The sequence below is a fragment of the Lates calcarifer genome, linkage group LG7_1 (assembly GCF_001640805.2).
Source record: "Lates calcarifer isolate ASB-BC8 linkage group LG7_1, TLL_Latcal_v3, whole genome shotgun sequence".
Classification (NCBI taxonomy): Eukaryota; Metazoa; Chordata; class Actinopteri; family Centropomidae; genus Lates; species Lates calcarifer.
This window is the reverse complement of record NC_066839.1, coordinates 2,663,321-2,678,748: the sequence shown is the minus strand read 5'-3', so window position 1 is coordinate 2,678,748 and position 15,428 is coordinate 2,663,321. Positions and strand designations below refer to the sequence as shown.

The 15,428-nt window shown below is 41.5% G+C and overlaps 1 protein-coding gene and 1 non-coding gene across 6 annotated transcripts in view; one reads left to right on the top strand and one right to left on the bottom strand.

Moving 5' to 3' along the window:
• The window catches only part of vash2 (vasohibin 2), a 34,648-nt gene extending 19,284 nt beyond the window's left edge, over positions 1-15,364 (bottom strand). For 3 of the 5 annotated variants that reach the window (XR_001961640.2, XR_001961642.2, XM_018682915.2), the window contains exons 1-5: positions 14,430-15,254; positions 13,123-13,562; positions 5,324-5,412; positions 5,066-5,122; positions 3,670-3,744 (exon numbers count right to left, since the gene is read on the bottom strand). Coding sequence is in view for 3 of the 5 variants with exons in the window: in XM_018682915.2 (XP_018538431.1) it covers positions 3,670-3,744; positions 5,066-5,122; positions 5,324-5,412; positions 13,123-13,443 (542 nt within the window). In the remaining 2 variants the exon portion in view is untranslated. Of the gene's footprint in view, positions 1-3,669; positions 3,745-5,065; positions 5,123-5,323; positions 5,413-11,017; positions 11,071-13,122; positions 13,563-14,429 lie in introns of those variants that run through there. The other 2 variants (XM_051071684.1, XM_051071685.1) reach the window with 2 other exon arrangements.
• trnat-ugu (transfer RNA threonine (anticodon UGU)) lies at positions 2,448-2,520 on the top strand. Its single transcript has one exon. It is a non-coding gene; the product is annotated as a tRNA-Thr (tRNA).
• Positions 15,365-15,428: the final 64 nt, after the last annotated feature.

Sequence of the window (15,428 nt, the reverse complement as noted above, 5' to 3'; positions counted from 1 at the left end):
CACAAAGTTCTGGACAGTCTCTTTATCGGCCAGTAGCCAACCATCTGCTCTGTTGTGTCCATGGAGGCCTGTCATTGGCCAGAGCGCCTGTCTGTCACCTCAGCAGCCTGGATGCCACAGCACTGCTGTTTTTTCATTAAATATTCACACAGGGCCATCCGCACAACTAGACCACTGATAACACACACACACCAATCTGTTTCAGTATGTGTGTGTGTCTGCGTGCTGTAGAGAAGTCTGCAGACCTGAACCTGAAGGTTAGCCTTGTGAATGAGGAAGTGTTTGGACTACACCAAGCATTTAAATAGTACTGTTAAGCAAAGTTCCCTCTAATTCTTCATGTGTCTGAGCACACACACAAACTCCCTGAGAATTCCTTGGACCATTGTGAGCAACATCAGACGTGCACACTGTCGCACACAGTAATTTTATGCGCTACATAGTTTTGCTGTGCACGGAGAAAGCGGGAGCAGTGCACGATTGCGCAGGCGAACAGCTTAGAGGGAACACTGCTGTTAAGTCAGTACAGTGAGCACAGTCAAAATGTATATGCATGTGCCTTGATTATTTTTTTTGTCGTTAATAAAGGAAGATAAACTGTTAAAATCATGATTAACTGAAGCTTGAGACAATGAATTAAAATGTAAAAGACTAAAAACTAGACACCCATACAAACACACACTCAGCGTTACCTAACTGCTATGGTGTCTGGATGCTAACTGTTTGTCTGGAGGACCTTGAGCCTACTACTATTCAGAGTTAACAGAAACATGAGGACTGTGCAGTGAGTCTGCAGACACCACACAACACGCCCTGCTGTTCCTCTCTAATGAACAGTTAAACAGACACACTTCCTGTGATGGAGGACACGTGACACCGATAACAGTAGCGCTCTCTCTCTCTCTTTCTCTCTCTCTGTCAGCAGAGACGGGTTGCCATAGAAACTACTACGAGTGGCGTCAGTTAAAATGCTGCCTGTGAATATGAGAGCACCTATCACTATCACACACACTGTAATGCTTCAATATGAACGTTACAATACTCTCCCTCGCAGACATGTTCTGATGCTACATCACACCATTCAACTACCATATATCACTGTTTTATTCTTTAGCAGAGGTAACTGACAAACCTTTATACTGTATATGGATATAATGCAGTTAATCCAATGGATTTTCAAATTCACCCTCTCTGATGCTGTTCCCTACCCTTTTTCCATCCCCATACCACTGTCTCTTTCTCAGTCACTTCCCCTCCCCCTCTCTTCCTCGAGTTTCTTTCTACTTTCTCTAAATTTCAAAGCAGAAAGATTCAAGATAAGAAAATACTGCAAAAGGCATAAAATCCTCTTTATGTACGGTGTCTGAGTCATGTGGTTTCATCATAAGCAAACTTCATGCTCTGAATTTCTTTAGTAGCAGCTTTGGAAATGGTCTTGAGATGTGGCCAAAAGTATGTGGAGTACAGGCTTCTTCTAATGGTTTGCAAGAATTTTAATTTCCATTAAGGAAAATCTTAGTTCTAAAACAATAAATACTGTGCTTCCAACTTTTTTCCCCCAACATGACAGTACACCGTGTACAAAGCAAGATCCACAAAGACATGTTTTTTCTACTCTGGCAGGGTGAAGTTGACTGGCCTGCACAGAGCCCTTACCTCATCCTCATCCATCACCTACAGGATGAACTGGAATGGGACAGGCTTTATTGCCCAGCATCAGCAGCCGACCTCACTGACACCTCTGTGCCTCAACAGGAGTAAGTTTCACAGTGAGTTCCATCACACATGGGTGTAATTTTCAGGTGTTCACATACATTTGGCCCTGAGGTCTGTTTTGCTGCCTATTACTTTATTTTGAGTGGTTCTTTAGAAATAGGTCAGTACTTTGATTATTATTCTGTTTTATACTCCAGCCTCATTCTTCAAAACAATAGAGATGTGCTCGTTGATACAATGAGACACAAAGTCAAACACACACACAGTCAACACAGAGAGCTGGTGTGACCTAAGACAAACCCTGAATATCCTGGAGAGAATTCAGATCACTGTTAACAGGGAAGGAAAGGGACCAGAGGCAGCGGACAGACTGAAGCCAGACAAACAGACACACAGCTCCAACTGCCACAAGCTACAACAACAGTTGCTATTCATCCTTCTCTGCCCTTTGCTTCTCTGTCTTTGATTTCTTTCTCTTTGTCTCCTGTCTTCTCCTCCCACTACCATACTCTTGTTTTGTTTGATTGGGGTGTTCAGTATATTCTAGATGGATTTATATTAGTTATTTGGTGGCTCTAGAGCCCAGAGCAGGATATACTGTCATTAAGTCAAGAGTTAACTGGTTAGGTTGGTATCACATTATCACAACAATAGCTGGTATGTGAGAAGGGTGTGTCCACCACTGTTGTCAACATTGAAAACACTGGTCATTCACCTCTGAGCTCAGGTGAGGCCTCATAGCTCAGTGGTTAGAGCACTGGTCTTGTAAACCAGGGGTCGCGAGTTCAATTCTCGCTGGGGCCTGATCTTTTTCAGTGTGGTTGACCTCAGGGCACTGCGAAAGGTGACACTGCACAAACACTCACTGTCCCTTGGTGACATGAATGCGACAGTGTGAGGTTGTTTAAAGGACACGGAGCAACAGAACATTACTCATACTGATAGACTGTCTTTTTTCCACTCCATTCCTTCTTTTCTCTCATTTTCCCCCTCACTCTGACTCTCATGTCCCTTCTTTCCTTCGCCTTTAATCTATTTTTCTGTTGAGCTCTTGCCACTTTCTCTATTTCCCTCCATCTCTCCTCCTTTCATCTGTAGGCTAAAGCCAGTCTCAATTAAAGTCACTGTCAAGAGCCACCATGACAGCCCTGGAGAAAAGCCACTGTGAAACTAGCACATGTGAAACTGGACCATCCATTCATAGACAGACAGAGAAATCTATCATCTGTTGATATGTGAAAATCCTCCAAGAACTGTTGGACCAAACTGTGTGCACCACGTACCACATATGAATTCCTATACATCCTGTATTGTAGGTTAATTTCATATTTGGACGGAGCTCAGTAATCTGCAAAAATGTACTGACAATCCACTGGAGATGTGACCTGCTGCTTAGAGAACTATTTGGATGCACTGCTGCAGCATGAATGTATTACTGTTGCTGTTTTGTCTTTACCTGAAAATGATTAACCTTTACCTGAAACTCCGACTTAAGGCTACTAGATCAAATATGATATGGTCTTTGTAGTCACACCAAAACTTCAGTATGTGGAGTGAATAATCTGATCAGTTTCTAATAAAAACAAATCTATTGTGAAAGAACAAAACTGCAGATTTTCTCACGATTAAATGTTACAGCTGTTGAAAAAAAATTACACACTGCTGCTTTAAAATTTAAGCTCTGCCGGATGATACTAAGCTTGTGTGTGTGTGTGTGTTTGTGTGTGTGTGTATGTATGGCGGGGGGTTAAACTTTGAAGTGGGCTTGTTGCCAGGCAACGTGGTTCAGTAAGAGCTAGAAAGCATGGCAGTGGTGGGGGGGGCACTAGGACATTAGAGCAACGTGTCTCATTGATTTCACCCACAGATAACAAAATCACCTTTTGGCCCAGTATGTGGTGTGTGGTGTGTGGTGTGTGTGTGTGTGTGTGTGTGTGTGTGTGGAAAGGATACATCCCTAAGATGACCGCCTCAAGGCATTTGATTGGCAAAGACTCCCTGATCATCTCTCTTGCTGTCTCCATTAACCTGGAGGAGGAGGAGGAAGAGGAGAAAGGAGAAGGGAGAAGATGAGTGTGAGTGGGAGGCAGCGATGAGGAGAAGGAGAAGCAGCATAAACGGGAAGGGAAAAGAGGAGCAGCAGGAGGGAGGAGAGGCAGAAAGGTGGACCAGAGACAGAAGGAAGAGAATAAGAAAAGAACAAGTGAAGATATGAAGGAGGAAGAGCAGGAGGAGGATGGGGCAAGAGGAGGAGGTGGAAAAAAAGATACTTGTTATTTTCAAAGCAGTCATTTCAATTTTAAAATTCATGGGAAAACTAGAGCTACATCAGGATTTAAACGAGGTCACATCAACTCCAAACAAGATTTTCAGCCAGATTTCCTTCAGTTTTACAAATGTCTGCATGTTTCAAAAATGTGGGATTTCTGATGGATTTGATGGATTGAGGACATAACACTCACTTCACCAGTGAGTGTTTCAGTGTTTCATTTGCTAATGTCTGAGTGTACTGTGAACACCCGGTTATGTAATATGAGGCTTTACTGTCTGTGTTACTTCAGTTTTTCCTTTTTAATAAATTTCAAAAATGCTGATTTTGCTTTGTCATTATGAGATACTGAGTGTAGACTGATGAGGGAAAAACATAATTTCAGGGATTTTAGTACAAAGCTAAAGCATCATATAAAATGTTAAAAACATGAAGGGCTCTGAAAACTTCCTGAAAGATGTCCTTTAATCAAACTAACTAATCAGCCATCTTTAGTTAGAGAAACTAGAGCGCTGAGTGCACGCAGAACAAATATCACTATTCATCAAAATAAAAAGACAACTGCAACTGTTGGGATTTTTGCTCTGATTAGATCAAGGTCTCATCAATAAGATGATTAGAAAATCTCTTCAGTCACTACGTCCACATTATAACCTGATTACTGTGAGTAACCAGATTAAACAGCTAACTTGATTAACTCATTTACATGGTTCACAGTAACATCACCTCCTCAATAACCAGCGTTACATGATTGGTTGTTGCTGCCAGCTTATTTACATATTTACAGTCACTCAAGCTTGATTAGCTACAGCCACTACTGATAGCTATGTTGATGTCAGTGTGAAGAAACATGTCTTGATATCAGGCACATTTAACTCAAAACACAAACTGAGATAAAATAAAACTTAGAAACTTTAGAATGTGTTTGTGAAAGTGTTTAGTTAATTAAGATTTGAACACCTCAGTGTGTGGGTGATCAGACCAAAGTGCTTACATGAAGATTCTTTTAACTGGATGTTTGTGTTAATCTTGTTATTTTTTAATTATACTATTATATTTTCAAAGCTACAGTCCACTTACCCACACAGTGGCCGGCTCTTCTTGATTTCAAAGAACTGGGTTCCTGTATGGTTGTATCTGAGAGAAATGTTAAGGACAACAGAATATTTGTATATCTGCTCCTCCACTACTGACGCAGTGCTCCTGAAGTTGGTGTCATGTCGGTCTCTCTATAGAAATGTCAAACATGATGAGACACAAACAGAGCTAACTTCACCTGACAGGTGCAGCTTTCATCATGACATGTTGTCATGGCAACATGTTTGTGTTAAAGGATACTGCAGAGCCTTCATGTAGTTCTGGATGGCCACCAGCCAGTCTGGGACCGACATAGACGGTCTGAAGGTCGGGACCGAGGGAACAGGATGCTGGAGAAACAGAAAGAGACAAAGAGACAGTGTTGAGAGATTGTACACATTATTTCCTGCAAAGTCAACATGTGGTAATGTTCAGAGCCCCCAGACCACCTCCACACCATCTTTAAAAATCTTTCTCCTCAATGTCTCGTGACTCATTCTGGCTCATGCTGACTGAAGCTTCACTGCTCATTTCTTCATACAGCTCTCACATTAAAAGACTTACTTGTTCACTCTTTCCAACCCACCAGGAATTATTGTGCCTGGATCGAGGCTCTTCTTTAGTCACTAGCACTTCACAGGTGCTTGTGGAAACTCTCAGCCCTGGCTGCTCTTATTGTTAAGCAACTACAGAAAGCTTATTTGAAGCTCATCCCTCTTTAGTGAGAGTGAGGAGGTCTGTGTAACTGACTGATTTACTAATACAGATGCTAACACTCCCACAGAGATTAAAAGGTTTCTTGATGTAGATCTTTAAATTCGAACATTTGCAAACCAAATGTTCATATGTAAAAATGTTAGTGTTGTCAGGACTGAAAAACATCTGCAGAGCTGTTATTTCTACTGCAGCTATCACCACTGCTATGACCAGTGGTCGTTGTGGTAACAAAACAAGAGCAACAAACCCAATGTATTTATCCTTATTAGACAGCTGACAGTGGGTAGCCGCAGGAACCAATGTGATAAAGAAGTGGATGACACATGACGAACCAGTCACTAACCCAGAATGTTGGGGGTTATGTGGTATGAATTACCTTGGACCTCTGGGCTTACAGACGCCCACACTGCGGTGAAAATAAAACCACGCTGCTGTTTCACCTCAGCAAGAACCATCTCAGAGAGGAAGCAGGGGTCACAGATGTGGCTTTATGAAAGGACATGACCACAACCAGCAGAGTGAGTCAGACTCACAAACACAAACCAACACTTCCTCTGTGCTCTGTGCATGTGGCCGTGCAGGAAGGGTGAACCGTAGCAGCAGCCCTATCATTTCCTCTGTGTTTCTGCCTCACTGTTTATTTACAGCATGATACGGGAGCTGAGGAGGAAGTCAACAGAACAACATCTTTGTTGTTTTTGAAAAAGCTAGGGTCCTGATATAAAACTGGAACCCATGTGATCTTCTAAGATGTACTCATTTAGAGAAGCCATTTACAAATTCTGGTACAATCTTTGTCTTTTTATACAACCTCACACACATATTTGTGGGGGATGACCACATTTACAAACACTATGGACACTCACATGTGAATACATACTCAATACAATTATGTAAACTTTTCATGGCACCCAAGGAATCCTCAAAACTCACAATGAGAACCATATATGTGATTTCATTTGCTGTCAGCCATTCAGATATTTTGCACAGGAGACATTCAACAAGTTACTCAGCCAGTAATGTTGTTATTGAGCCAATCAACCATTCATTTAATGCAAACAGTGGGTCAGACGTCAAACCAGACGACAGACGATCAGTCAACCTGTCACTCATCACTGAGCAAATAAAACAATCAGCCAACAGTCATGCAGTCCATAAATCAATCTGCCAGCCAACCAAGACCAGTAAGTAGCAGATTTTATTGCCATATAATCTCTTGTGTAGTGAAATCCTCACTAAGGCGTAACACACTGGTTGCATCAGCGCACGCACACACACACACACACACACACACACACACACACACACACACACACACACACACACACACACCAAAGCTGCTTTCTGCTGGGTCAGGGAATGAGATGAGTGGTGATCCCTCACTTTTATCACCCTCTTCTCTCTGCTACAGAGGAGTGTCAGTCAGAGCTGCCATCTTTCTGCTGCTGCAATCACATTCAGTGCAGAACCTCCATGCAAAAAGGAGAGAATTTTAAATCCGCAGAGACGAAGTTAACAATTCAGTCAGCCACTTGATTTTTCAGTGTGTCCTTGAGCAAGGCACTAAACATTCGGCGACTGTGTTTTGGACTCATATTATGCAATTTACTTACAACACAACCACAGCACTGTTAACAGCAGAACACTAATGACTTTCAGGCAGTTATGGCTGTTAGCGTTTTTTATGTCCTGATTGTGAGTCAACTTACACAGGAGTCAGCGTTATTCTAAGGAGTCAAATTACTGTCTGCCCAGGTGCAGCGTGAGCGTAGCCTACATCACCCTGGGAAACACAGGCAGCTAAATGTTAAACATAAACTTCTAAACAAGGTAATTCATCTCTCAGCAACCTAATGTTACATTATATTGTTCAAACACCTCCTTAGTGACAATTGACATGTCTCCTCTCTATTGAGAGCATCTCTTCATCGTCCCAGTTCAGACTGGTAAGTAATCTGCTTCCTGTTTTCACCCTGCCCCTCTTCTGTTATCTTCTCTCTGCCTTCTTCTCTTCGTCCTCTGCCATTTGTCCTTTCCCTGTATAGTTATCTCAGATCTTTCTTTCTGTTTTCTCCTTCCCTTTCCCTTCTCAATCTCTTCCCCCCTCTCTTGGTCACACACCCTCTTTCTCCATCCTCTCTCATGTCACTCTGTCTTTTCAGTTATCCCTCCTCTTCACCTCCCTCATGCTTCCCAACTTTTTTTTTTTACACAGCTCTATTTTGTTTCTCAGTTCTCCACTCCAGAACCAGGGGGGATGTTTGCGTCGGTTGCCCAGCTTCGGCACCCTCCACTGGGTGTAAAAGTCCTCTGTCTGCCTCTTTTCTGCTGGAGCTCTAGAACTAACCTGACCCAGCCAGCAGCACAGAGAAAAAAAAACGAGGCACTGAAACCAGAGACAGGGAGACATAAAGATAACACACAGAGAGGGAGAAAAGACGGATATCTTTTAGTGCTGGTTATGACCTTCCTAGTTTTTGAATTGTTCAAAAGAGAAGTGGGGGTTGGGGAGCAGAGGGTGGTTTAAACAAAAAGTCACACGAGTAAGCAGAGTACAACAAAATCAATACAAGGCTTAAGAAGAACGTAAGTAAAAGAGGTCCCTTTTAACAACTATTTAATTACAATTGTTTTAGTATATTTAAAGAGTTGCATAGATACAGCTCAATACTAATGATATTACAGAAAGAACTGAGGCTCTTTATCCATTTGAGCAGCCAACACAAGTGCAAATCCAGAAGTGGAACAGAAACACAGGTTATTTTCCCACAGCTCAGCAGCCATGTGTTTTTTGTACCATTACAGTACCAGGTGTGAGTACCACTGAGGTGAAGAGATACTACAGATAGCAGTGCCTCTATTACCTTTAAAGCACTTTGGGTCTGGGTGCATTAAAAATGGAAACAACCAGACAAGATGGAGAGGGAGAGGGATCGAATTTCCTGCAGAGCGGGACATCCCGGGGAATACCTCTCTCTCTTTGTGTGTGTGTGTGTGTGTGTGTGTGTGTGGCAGGGCAGACAGCAAAGAAACAAACAAAACTCCCTGTTTTTTGACTGTATAAATGATGACGTCAACATTTTCCTGAGGACATATAGTACTTCAGTACTACTTAGCTGTGGTTTGTATCTGCAGCAGGACAACAGTAATCATACTAAAGAACACCTTCTTGAAGATTATTGCTGTAGTCTGTAATTCTATGCCTCAGAGCACATCTGTCTAAACTAATCCATGTTGGCAAGCATCCATAAGTACCACCATTCAATCCACAACATGACATTTCTATCCTGAATTATCCAAAATGACATGAACTTCTGCAGACAACAAAAACATGTCCTTTGAATCAGTCCTGGCTTGATGTGGACCCTCATAGTTAACACAAGGTCACACTGACAAAGAAAACCCATAAATAACATTAGTTTGTCACATCTATCATGCATCACTTCTGCTTGCTGCTGTATTGTTACTGTGCATCATTGAGCTCTTTTAACTGGTGCTAAAAACGCCTGGTTTCAGACTGTAATCTGTTAATGCCATCCAAAATAAAATCCTACTGCCACAGCTTGAACAGAAACGTTTTACTCCAGAACAATGGGACCACAGTGGATTAGGGAAATGAAAAATGACTTCCATCCTACTTCTTTAGTGACAAAATATACTGTACAGTTTATGTAACAAAGGTCACATCTGTCACTTTTTGTTTAAGGGGCATACTTTTATTTCAAATTAAAACATTCAAAAAGTGAAAAGTGAGAGTCTCTGATTATTATCACACTAAAGTGATAAAAGTAAAAGGACACCGACCTTCGTTTACAAATCTTTTCCACTTCAATCATCTATATTTCAGAGATACTGAATCCATATCTTGATCTACAAGATTTGGTTTTGTAGTTTTGTTTACAGAGCTCTGACAGAGATCTTTGCTCAGGCAAGTTCTAGCTAGTTTTGTTTCCCAAAAGACCTTTAGGTAGTCCAGTTGGTATCCAGAGATTATCCACTACCCGGATTGTATTAGAGGGATTATTTAGTCCCTGTGCCAAGACTTCTATTCTGTTAATGAGGGCACAGACAGAGGCAACATGTACTCTGGTCACTGACAATAACACAGACCTATACTGTGTGAAGGCTGCTTGTAGGTACCACATGCTGCATTTTGAAAGCAACTATATGACCTATGTGTACTAACTGATTTGTATCCTCGAGTAATCCATCGTCCTAAAATAGATCAGGTCAGGTGGCTGCCAACATAGTATAGAGCTCTCCTCACCATAGAGCTGTAGTAACTCTATAAATGTCTCTAATTTATAGCCAATTATTGATTATTGTTAAACCTTCTACACAGCAGCTGCAATAAATGTCACAATCACAATAAAACCTACACTGGCTGGCCTGTTTCTTAACACAACAGACTTTAAATTCTGATATGTTTTTTTTAACATTCTTAAACTCTTTCTCATATCACACACAAAGTTACTTCTCTCCCTCACTACAGGAGCAGTTAAACCATTTAGTGTATCAGCGACTGTATCTGTGGTAACCACACACACACACACACACACATACCAGAGTCAGGTTGCATACTGACAATACAACAATGCTGCAGTGTAAAGCAATGGACACCTCATGTTCACCCACACTAAAAAAAACAATTCATTTGCAAAACAATTCATAGTAAAATTGCCTTCTGAATTTTCCAAGGTGGAAACTGTAGTTTTTCTTTATATTTACAGCATCACTGTCCTAAAACACTAAACTGGCTCACACGGATTTCACACTCCTACAGCGACATACTGTATTCTCTCACCTAAAATGCTTCCAAGTGGCTCCACAGTTACAGTTGGCTCTAACTTCACAGTGATACCCATAAGCTACTGAAATGGTACATTTGAAAGCTGCGTCTGAAGGCTTCTAAAACAACACAGACAAAAGGTTCATGTGTGCACACTCTAAATGTGCATGTATTGTTGGTGTTTGTTTGTGTGCACATGTCCTCCTGTCATCCTTCTGTCCAGAACAACAGCATGGGATTTTGGCGCTGCTGGCCAACCAGGTCACTAATGACCACATGGCCAATTAGTAGGGCTAAACAAGAAACAGATCCCCTCCTCCTCAGCCTCAAACACAACGAGCATTCACCCAAATCACTGACGAGAAAACTATGAGGAAAATCTGGGCTGAGGGGCCTGAGCAGCAGCAGACAGAGATGTGTATCGTGTGTGGAGCTGCTGTTTCATTTACCCTGAAGACCAAGTCTTTTTTTTCACAGGCCTCTGACTTTTCTGCTGCTTCACAAAGGATTCTGCTCAATAAAAAAGAAAATGGCAGAAGACACTTTTACTATTAGTGATGATGCTGCAATTACTATCATTACTACTAAAACTGTTGCTGCTGAATTTTAACAAACTTAAATGTTAGTGATAGCTAGTGTACTGCTGAAATGACGTTGACTTGGTTAATCAGCACCACTTCTCTGATTCTGCTGTGTACTATAGAAATTCTGGTATGAACCTCTACATGCTGTAAGCTCACATTGTAATGTGATGTGAATTTTCTTGTCATGCTTTGTTTCAGTGTGTGAGTATGTCACCTGTGTGACGGTGTATTTATGGACGAGGAGCGAGAGGTTAACATTAACACCTAAGACATGTAACTGTAAAAACACACATTACTCCACAGACAGCGACTTCGCCTCACACTGACTGGGAGATCATCTGACACCATGACTCACATCATTGTCGCACTTTCCTCCTTCATGTCAGAACAGAACATCTTGAGGTCGTAATATTGTAAGATACACATACTTGTTAAAAAAATATATTATTGAATATTTCTTTTGCTAAAAACAAGTGGTAGATTAATCGTTTAGTCTAGAGCCTCAACAATTAGTAAAATCAACAAACAAACAAAAAATCAATGAAGAATTTTAACAGAATTATTGTTTTAGTCATTCTTTAAAGCAAACATGTCAAAGATTTCCTCATTGCACCATCTAAAGACGTCACCTTGAGCTCTGGAAAATAATAACAGGCATCTGTAATTGTTCTCTGACACTTAGTAGATTAAACATTTTTTAATCTACTAAGTGTACAGTTTTAATTAACCAGCAGATTAATTAAAACCAGTTAACTGACTGACAAAAAAATACCAAATATCTGCTTGTTACAGTAAGAGAACTTCTATTTTATAATCTTAAACTAAATATTGTGGTTTTAATAAATACACAATTTGAAAATGTTATCTTGAACTTTGAGAAATAGTGATATTTCACAATTACCTGCCAATAATCTATAAGAAATAATCTATAGTATAATTGATAGTGAAAATGAACGCAAATAAACATTGTGCTGCAAATATCAAGTCTGAAGGACAAAACTCGCACGGAGGAAGAACAGAGCAACAATAAGACCTGCCAACATTTGTACTCTAAATACACATCTCAAACACAATGGAAACCAGTACCATCATATACTGAGTGCCCACAGGAAGAACCCTGAGCTCTCACACCCATTAATCCTATCTTGTCACAGCAGCTCTAGTTCCAGCGCTCTGAAGAAATTTAGAGACCTTTGGATTCCTTCATAATACAGCAGCCACGGGGAACCCCTGAGGGCTCCATGAGGAAACCCTGCATAAAGAGTCCATTAACACAGACTGCACTACCATGGACCTCTGACATATTTCTGCTGTCATGTGAACATCATTCATGTCCAACTGTGTTGATTTTTCAAGTTTTTAACTTCAAACACACAATTACATACTCCTAAAATAAAACATAATACTGAACACTGATAGGAGCCAGCAAAATCCAGCCACATATCCCCACTAGTCTCTTGCCATGTGTTTTTATTCATTGTATAGTGAGTATAGTATATAATATGAGCTACTGAAATGGTACATTTCATGAGCTACTGAAATGGTACATATACTATACTATAATATAGTATAGTATAGTGACAGTGTAGATGAATTGTAGAAAAAATGCTAGAAATAAGACTTTTTGCCAAACACAGAAATGGACAAGCCCCATATGATGCCTTTCAGAAATAGACTAGCAGGGAAATGAGGCAGGAATTCAGCTGTCTGTTTCTGTGAATGTAACTGATTTTAGACAGGTCTGTCAAAGCAGCACTGAGACAACAGACCTCCAAAATGCCAATGCACTTGTCAGAAAAACTTCAACACACTTAATGACAAGGGGATGTGCTTGGAAATCATGAAAACAAACGATCAAACAACAATCTGAAACAACATAAACAACATAAATATCCAGTATGCTAGTAAGCAGTCAAAAATTACAGCTAATGTAGTGCAGTTTGTCTACAGCTCTAATCTAGCGAGCTTACCTTGGGGAGGTATGCAGCATTGCGTATCCTATCCACCATATCCTGTCCCTCGGGGTGCACGGCAGCCACATGGGACCACATCCTCTCCCAGGTGATGCTTTCAATGGGAAAACCAGTCCGGTTGACATAGAAAAGAACTCCTCCATCCTTCTCCTCTTCTTCTCCTGGGGACCGGGAACTGTTATTAGGTGGGGAGGCTGAGGATTCCTCCTGGGTGCTGCAGCGGAGGAGGCAGTGCGAGCTGGTGCTCTTTGACCGGCCGTGCCTGCTCAGCTTGGCCGGGGAGGTGCCGGCCCGGCTTGGGGAGTTGGGGCCAGTCATTGATCCCAGGAGGGCCAAGAAGAGGAGGAAAAGTCAGGGCAGGGAATCCTTCCCCAGCTACGAGAGCCTCTCCTTGTTTGTCAGTGTTGGGCAGTACATTTTGATTTTCAAGGGCAAACCTGGCATAGAAAAAAAAACTTCAGCATCACCAGAACACTTTCTGAATCCTCAAATCAGGCCTGCAATACAGCAAACATGTTTCTGAAATAGTTCTACAGCACAGGTGAATTTCTGTACTGCAAAAATCACTTCGAAACAATGTTTACATAAAGGTACAGTTGTGTTTTTATAAGGTACGTCCAGCCAAGATGGTACACCCAAGGAAGATCTGTGCCTTTCCTATTTTGGAAGAGGAATGATAGTGCTACAGCAGAGTACCAAGCCTCAACTACAGAACTATAAATCCCTGTAGGGAGGCAAAAGCCTCTTCAATGTAGCAACAGTTGACCAAGGCTTATTTCTTTTACAGAAACCCTTCAACAAATGTAAGAAAAATGAGCAAAAACTAAAAATCTGTGTAGACACATCATGGATCCAAAATGTCCAACAGAACATTCTACAGTAGTACAGTGGATGATAGCAAAATCCTAATAAACATGATAAAAATCAATATTAAGAATCACACAAGTAGTCTAGAGTAATACAGGTGTAAAATGCACGATGGCATAGTACGATGGCAAGAGGTTATAGTAAAATAAAGGAAATGCGGACAGTTTAAGTCCTGGTGTTATCAAAGGACCCTCCAGAACCGAAAAGGACCCTATGAACTCATTCAACAGTGTCATACATGCTAGCTTCTTTAAAATCATATTACAGTGACAGCATGTACAAAATTAACCACACTGCAGAACAAAAACGACTTCCAAACTCGCTTGAGTAAGTTACCACACATAGGCACATGTTTATATCGATATGTTTTGTTTGGCTTTTTTTTTCGTTCGGGTGAATTTGCAGAAATCTGTCAACCGTTATTAAACTAACCGTACCGTGTTTTCCACCGGGACTCCGATTTCAAATAAACGACGAACCCTCCGGTTTAAAAGGCATTTGACTCGATAAACACACAGTGAGACGAGGTAGGTCCCATTCATAACAAGGCGTCGTTGTCCATCACAGGCTGTGTGAAGTCTTGTTTTGGTTGGAGGCTTTGTAACTTCACCCCTTCTTGTATATGTCAAGCTAGCAAGAGCTTACGGCCGTTGGGTTGAAAATACAATTGGTTCCATTCAAAGTAAAAGCAATAGGTTTGTCGTTCTTGCGTATATTAAGAATAAGTACTACGAATCGTTGCGGCAAACTCATGAGCCCCTTACTTCTTCATGTGTACTGGTTCTAAGAGCATCGGTAAGGGCACAGCATTAGAAACCTTAACCAAACGAATGTAGTTCTCGTCCGAGCTTTTTTTATTTTGAAAATCCCACCCGGAAGTCCTTTTGGTTTTGCTAGCTAGCTGACACTGCTCTTCTATCTTCGGTCTCACAACACTGCGGGGGCCGTTGCCTCCCACCACCCCAGTCCGGGAAAATGACCTCCTCGGTGCATTCCTCCCCGTCAGCAGCCTGTGCGGCGCCTCGGTATAAACTACCTCTTCAGAAAATCCTCCTCCATGTTGATAAAATAAGCGCTTCTTCAGTCCCTCACATGATTAAATCACTGGGATAAAACGGTCCCACTAGCTACCGACTGTTCTCCCGAATCTCTCTGTTGCTCGTATCCCCGGCATCCACCAACGTTCGGCGGCTTCCCATTGGTCCAGCCAACAAAGAGGGGCGGGCCGAGGAGAAGGCGCTACCATATTTAGAAGTGACGGCGCTCTCTGATTGGTGAATTTTGATTGACGAAGGCGTCAACAAGTGATAAATCTGCAACAAATGAGATTTTCGGCCCTATACTGCAACTGTTGATTTTGCACATTTTGTACATTTTCAGGTGCGAGACAGGGTTAGTTCACACTCACAGTTAGAATAGAATGGAATTGAATTGAA